This window comes from Crocuta crocuta, unplaced genomic scaffold (genome assembly GCF_008692635.1).
Source record: "Crocuta crocuta isolate KB4526 unplaced genomic scaffold, BGI_CrCroc_1.0 scaffold35, whole genome shotgun sequence".
NCBI lineage: Eukaryota > Metazoa > Chordata > Mammalia > Carnivora > Hyaenidae > Crocuta > Crocuta crocuta.
This window is the reverse complement of record NW_027530625.1, coordinates 6,180,844-6,187,452: the sequence shown is the minus strand read 5'-3', so window position 1 is coordinate 6,187,452 and position 6,609 is coordinate 6,180,844. Positions and strand designations below refer to the sequence as shown.

At 60.6% G+C, this 6,609-nt stretch overlaps 1 protein-coding gene across 4 annotated transcripts in view; it reads right to left on the bottom strand.

Moving 5' to 3' along the window:
* The window catches only part of NTMT1 (N-terminal Xaa-Pro-Lys N-methyltransferase 1), a 10,098-nt gene that overhangs the window by 2,253 nt on the left and 1,236 nt on the right, over positions 1–6,609 (bottom strand). For 2 of the 4 annotated variants that reach the window (XM_077768373.1, XM_077768371.1), the window contains exons 2-3: positions 914–1,125; positions 5–74 (exon numbers count right to left, since the gene is read on the bottom strand). In XM_077768373.1, coding sequence (XP_077624499.1) covers positions 5–74; positions 914–1,075 — 232 coding nt within the window. In that variant the 5' untranslated portion in view covers positions 1,076–1,125. Of the gene's footprint in view, positions 1–4; positions 75–913; positions 1,126–6,340; positions 6,396–6,609 lie in introns of those variants that run through there. The other 2 variants (XM_077768374.1, XM_077768375.1) reach the window with 2 other exon arrangements.

The window sequence follows — 6,609 nt, the reverse complement described above, 5'->3', positions numbered from 1 at the left end:
AGCCGCTTGGTGATCCTGCCGATGCCGGCTCCGCAGTCCAGGGCAAAGGAGGTCCCTGTCTTGTCCGGGCCTTCCTAGGAAGCAGGGAAGGCACAGACCCCATGAGGAAGGCTCAGAAAGCCAGGGGGCCCTGTGGCTCCATCAAGAGGCGGTTCCTCCCAAGCTCCCAGTTACTCGAGTCAGGACCGGGCACAGCCTGGGGGCTGGCAGGCTTGGGGTGGTCAGCGGTAGGAGCGCGCACGGCACCCTCTGGTCCCGGGCCACACGTTTCTAAGATGAAAGCCAACTTCCACGTGCAGGTGGGCACCTGAACAGGTGTGTGTGATTCCTCTTATTCCCGAGACCCCGTTAAAATGACAGGATGAAAAGAACTCAGGCAGTGAAAGAATGGAAGGGCAGCCAGGGAGTCTCGCTCATTTTCACAGATCTAGAAAGACGGAAAGTGGGCGAAGACCTCGGAGCATGGGTAGCAAGCAGCAGCCCGTGATGCTCACTAGGGGAGGGGTGAGGAGGAGGGGGCACAGGGAGATGCCACCCTGGCCCAGAGGAGGGCAGAGGGGGAAGGAGGGGCGAACTGGGAGGCTGCCAGCTGAAGCCGAAGAGCCAGCATCCCCGGCCCCGCTGGCTGCGGACACGGCGGGACAGCCAAGGACTCGCCCTAGCAAAACGGGGCAGCTGACGGGAGACCCCGTTTGGGCGTCTGGAAGCCCCGGCACGGCGGCCCGTGCCTGTCTGGCGACCCAGAGACAGAGGCCCCAGTCCACACGCCACCCCCGCCCGGGGCCCTTGAGGCCTGGGTGGCTAATGCCAACAGACAACCAAAGGCCCCGCGGCAGTGCGCATAGGAGGTGGCGCCCCTGCAGCCCAGGCGGGCCGCGTCCTCGCTCCTGGAGAGCACGCCAGACCCGCCTACCCGCAGGAACCTCTGCAGGAACTTCCGGGAGCTGCTGATGTCGATGCTGGAGATGTGGCCGTACCCCCCGAGCATGCCGTCCACGGTGGGCGGGACTTCCTTCCAGTACGTCTTGGCCTTTGAATAGAACTGTTTCTCATCTTCTATCACCTCACTTGTCATGCTGTCACCAGCCGACTGGGCTCAGGCACCACACTCGGCAGCAGTGCCTCCTGAACGAGAGAAAGAGCAAATCAACCAGGTAGAGGCCCCAGGCTCCACGGTCACACAACCCGGCCTGATGCAGACAAATGTCCCATGTCCTCCAAACTGCTACATGCGGTGTGTGACAGGGCCTTGCCTCTCGTATTCAAGTCATTTTGCAGTTACCTTTGTATCCAAGGAGGGGACCCAGAGTCCTGGGCTGCGAGTCTGTTCCCTACTGTGCGTGTCACCTGACCCCATGTTCTCACCCTAGGCTACAGGGAACCCCAATCTGCACCCGAGGGAAGCGAGGCAAAGAACCCCAGCCTTCCGCAGTGGGCGTCCCGGCTGGTCCTGGGGAGGGGGGCGGGGGAGTCCGCACACCCCCCTTCCTGTCTCGTGAGCACAGACCGAAGCTTACTGTGGGGCCCCGGCCTTAGTTAACCACAAGCCGGACTCGGCGTCAGGCCCTGTGCCGGGAACCCCTCACACACACGTTGGCGACGCTGCAGGGCCACAGACAAGGCCGAGAGGCGGGCCGGCACGCCCCAGAGGAGGCACTTCCCTGGGGAGACAAAGAAGGAATCCCTGGGGATGATGCAGGTGGAACTGAGGAGGAGGAAGCGTTAGCGAAGCCAGGGGCCAAGCCTGCTCCGCGGAGGAAGGTGCGGAAGGCGCACGGAGAGCCCTTGCAACTTTCCGGCGGGTGGGGGTGCAGACGTTATATCAGACTCCTCCCTAAAGAGCAGGGAGCTTGGACTAGTCTAGGTTAAGCAGGTAGGTGTGTTCTGGAAGACTGCTGACAGCTGTGTGGGACCTGGGCAAGAGTGAAAGCGGACGGGAAGACAGGGTGTCAGGGTAGCAGGGGGAGGGGCAACCTCAAAGCAAAAGCCAGGGCCTGGGGTGGGGGAGGGCCGGAAGGGTCACACCTCTACCCTGAGGCACCACAGGCTCATCTAGATAAAGCCCGAGAGAGCTTCCGACCCTCAGAGAGCTTCTGGTCCAGCAGGAGAGAGAAAACAAGCGGAATGAATTAAGACACAGGCAGAAACGGCGTGGACTCTCACTGCCACACGTGCTGTGGGGACTCAGGGCGGCAGACGAGGCAGCAGCCGAGCTCATCCCTCAAAGGCCAGGGATGCTGGGGGCGGGGAGGGCACAGACCGCGGCACTGCTGGCCCGGCGCGCAGCCTGGTGACAGCCTGGGCCGGCTGCCATGCAGACCGAGCATGGGGGTGTTCTGGGAGGTGAGCTTCGGCAGATGGGGCCTGGATTGCAGGGGGCCCCAAGGATGGGTGGGGGGCCGTGGGCCTAGCCTGTTGGAAATGGGAAACCAATCAGCTGAGAGTTTCCAAAGGGCCCGAGGTGGGGGCGGGGCCGCGAGCTGCAGGGGTACCACTGGCACACTGGGAAAGCAGGAGCTGGGGCGAGGAGTGGCGGCACGCACGCGCTTCCCATCGGCCACCGGGTGGCCACAAGCAACCGTGAGCACGCTGCCTCGTCCTGGCAGAGCAGAGGGATGTGATGCAGGGAAAGCCGGGTGCCTCGCCCAGGATAAGGGGGCCGAGCTCCTCCCTCTCGGCCACGAACTCCGAGGCCGTCGGTGACCAGCCCAGTCCAGGGGCCTCCTCCGCGCCGGGTCCAATCCGCTGGCTGCCTTCAGACCCCGTACCTCCATCTGAAGTTACATCACTGACTCACCGTCTAGCGCCCCCTGGGATGGAAGCTCCGGAGGCATGACCTGGCTGTTTCACCACTGTGTCCCCCCAGCAGCAAGCCCCCATGAGTCCCTTAGCGCAGGGGTGAAAGACCCCAATCCGCCGCCTTCACTCCACCCCATTGGGCGGCCGCGAAGTCGCTGACGCCTGGAACGGGGCAGGCCTCGCATGGAGCCCCGGGGTAGTGCTCAAACCAAGTGAAAACCCCTCGGATGGAGGGCTGCTCTAAGGACCCGAGACAAGTACTCGGACAGGAAGTAGAAAAGTGCCCCGAGAACAGGCACGCAGCCCTCAAAACAGAATTCAGAGACTACGAGAGAAGGACACGGAACAGACCACAAGAAAAGCTGAGGAATTTTCCCTGGCCACGTTCATTACTAGCCTAGCCCCTGCTGCACAACTGTACTCTCAACTTGTCCTACTCGACAAGGAACCTTCCAGCAGCAGCAGGCCCACCTCTGCCCAACAACTCAGGGATGCTCCTCACCCATGCCATGCTGCCTCCGCCCCAGTGAGCCCTTTCCAGGCAACCCTGCCAGCCAGCGGGGCCACCGGGGGACGGCCCTCCCCCCCATCCCCGGCTCCTTCCGGGACTCGGACATTCCTCACCGACTCGGCCACACACTGGCCCTCTGAGGAACCAGAAGGGAACCGACAGCCCCCACGTGCCCTGGCAGGTGCGATTCTCAGGTCTGTGACTGTCCCTGTTTCTGCCCTCTAGAGCCCTTCTGCTGTGCAGAGACTCCTCCAACCAGTCCTCAGATTCTCGAACCAGCTCTCAGCTGACGCTCTGACCCGCTGCTCTGGCTCCGCTGTTCAGGTACAAGGGTCTGGGACACAGTGAAGACAAGTCCCAACGACCGTGGCAATCAAAGAGTCCTGGGAGAGGGGACAGGCTGGAGGGCCCTGGTTCTAAATTCAGCATCTCTTCACGCTGGCTCGCCGCCATGTCCCCCCTCAGCATCCTTGCACCTGAGACGGTCCCCCCACTCAGACGGCGCAGCAAGAAAACTTTCGCTCTGACCCTGAGATATATGGGAAGCAAAAGAACACAGAAGCCTCCCGATACCCAGGAATGCCAGCAGTGGCAGAGTGGATGTCACTGTTAGGTCCCCGGGAGCTGACAAGAAAGAGGGCCACTAGCCCAAATGTCAGCAAGGAGCTGGGGGTGGGGCTGCGCAGCCCCGTCTGCAGGCCCCACGGCCACCACTACCTGGGACGGACGCCATCGGAGCCGGCTCTCCCCGGGCGTGCTGGCAGCACCCCCACTCAGCACTCACGCTGCAGCTCGGACCCTGTCCCCTCCACGCCCACTGGTCATGGCGACCGCCGATTTTGTCCTCACAGCTGTCTCCCCACTGGCCTGGGAGCTCGCTGGAGACCATCCGGGGCCGCCTGAGCTGTCCCTGGATTTCTCCTGCACTGCACGCAGCACAGGGGCCGTCAACAGAAAGGTCACTCCCGGCCAGACGACCAGGATGGGGGGGGCTGGGCCCCCCTCACCCCCCACTGTCTCTCTCTGCCCGTCTGCCTTCCCTCCTAGGAGGTAAGCTTCCTGGAGGCAGGGACACGATCCTAAACCCCCTTACCGCAGCCTGATTCAAGGCGGCTGTTGGCTAATTGGCTGTTGAATGAACCAGAGAACGAGCTTTGTGTGGCCACGGTCATTTTCCACCTTTAAGAAAGTCCTACAGAAATTCAACCACTCCAGACTGGTAACACTAAAGCCATTACCAACAGTGTCGTTTTCTGCTTTACCAAAAGCCTTCCGACATGATTCCTTTAAACGTCAAGGTCGTCTGAATCATCTAATTTACAAGAACTCCACTGACAGGCAGATTCTAGGAACGGGCCAGAGGAGGGACGTCTAGGCCGGGAAACGGCTAATATAATTCTGATACTTGTTCCAGCAACCGATCCATTAGTAAACGCGACTCCGCGGGGCCCTGTCTACGCTCCATCTCCCAGCGTCCAGACTGCAGTGGGCAGGAGGGCCCGGGGCGTCAGGCAGAAAGGTCAGAAAGGTCGTCGGTGGAACAGCAGGAGGTCCCCGTCCTCTGGCCGGGCTGGGGTGAGGGGCTGGTGGCGTGGCGACAGGGACGAGGCCCAGTGTGGCTTCCTGCGCGCGCCAGGTGAGCTGGGCTAGGAAGAGAAGCCCTTCGTGCACGGTGGGATCTGCCCTTCAACAGGCGGGACGTGGCCGTGCACCTGTCCCGGTCATCCGGCCACCACCTCTTCCCCTCCAGGGGGTTCAGGGGAGGACAGGGGGGCAGCTGCCCCAGCTCCCACTTCTCCCAGGACGCCCGGAGAAGAACCGTGTCCGAGCCGCCCTGTCAGCACCTGGTGGAGGCATCACATTGTTTTCATCTACCAGTCTCTCCGCAACAGCCTGGAAGCAACGGGAGGCCAGAGTCTGCCTGGGGTCCCCTCCTCCCCCTCCTTGGGTCTGGGACAGGGCTGGACATATGGGAATGGCAAGGTGCTCCATGATGAAGAAAGAAAAGGAAGGAGGAAGAAGACCCCCCCACAAAAAAATAGACGGGTGGGGAGGGGTACATTTAAAAACAAACTAAGGCTCTGGGGCGCCTGGGTGGCTCAGTCGGTTGAGCATCCAACTTCAGCTCAGGTCATGATCTCATGGCTGGTGAGTTCGAGCCCTGTGTCGGGCTCTGGCCTGGAGCCTGCTTTGGATTCTGTGTCTCCCTCTCTCTCTGCCCCTCCCCTACTTGCGCTGTCTCTCCCTCTCTCAAAAATACGTTAAAAGATATTTTGAAAACTTAAAAAAAAAAAAAAAAGATCTAGTGGAGTCAAATACACCAGGTCTGAATCCTAACTTTGCTTCTCACTAGCTGAGTAAGCTCAAATAAGACACTTAACTTAGTCAAGTGCACTTCTTTATCTACAGAACGGGAACAGCAATGTGGGAAGGCCGGGATGATGAAAGGTGGGCATAAAAGCACCAGGTGATCCACAGAGTGCCACACACATCTTATCTCCCCCGAGTTTAGAAATCTCTGTCAAATGAGTCTCACCAATTCTCACTGCCAATCCTAGAGATCAGACAAGATAACTACACCGAAATGCCCTGTAAACTGTAGAGCGTTAGACGCACCTAAGGGATTATTACCGTTACCCGAGGTGCTGGACCCAGGACACTCAAAAGAGCTCTGCAAATCCGCAGGAGAGGGGCGTGGGACGCCATCTCTGTGACCTTATGGCTTCTGTGCGCCACCAAAGCCTCCAACCCTCCCCCACTCCCCGGTCCACGACTAGAAAATCATTGCATTAAAGGAGTGATGTGCCTTAAAACACACACACACACGAAACCAGGAAGGGCATGGGGAGAGAACCCACACGTCGATGGACCGTCAAGGCCCCAGTCCTCCCGGGCAATGATTCTATACATCCAGCCCGTCTGCAATACTGCCCCGCCCCCCACCCCCACCACACCTCCCTCCCGCCGTTGACGGGCAGCTGGGCCTGGGCCTTTCGTTCGAACTGGCAACCCCTTCGCGAACAGGCTGACCTTGGCTCCAAGGGCTCTTGGCGGCGAGCCGTCTTCGGAGCAGCACCTGTGTGTAGCCCTAACCGGGGCTGGGTCCAAGGTGAAATAGAATAGCGACCGCCATGCGGCGGGCACTACTCTGCTCTGTGCCCGGCTCTGACCTGGGCATTTTCCTGAGCCCTGACACCTACTCTCCGAGCGCATGCTCTCCTTATCCCCCTTTCTCAAGAGGAAACTGAGGCTCCGAGACGGAAAGGGTAACCAGCTGCGACCCCGGAACGGCTTCGGGG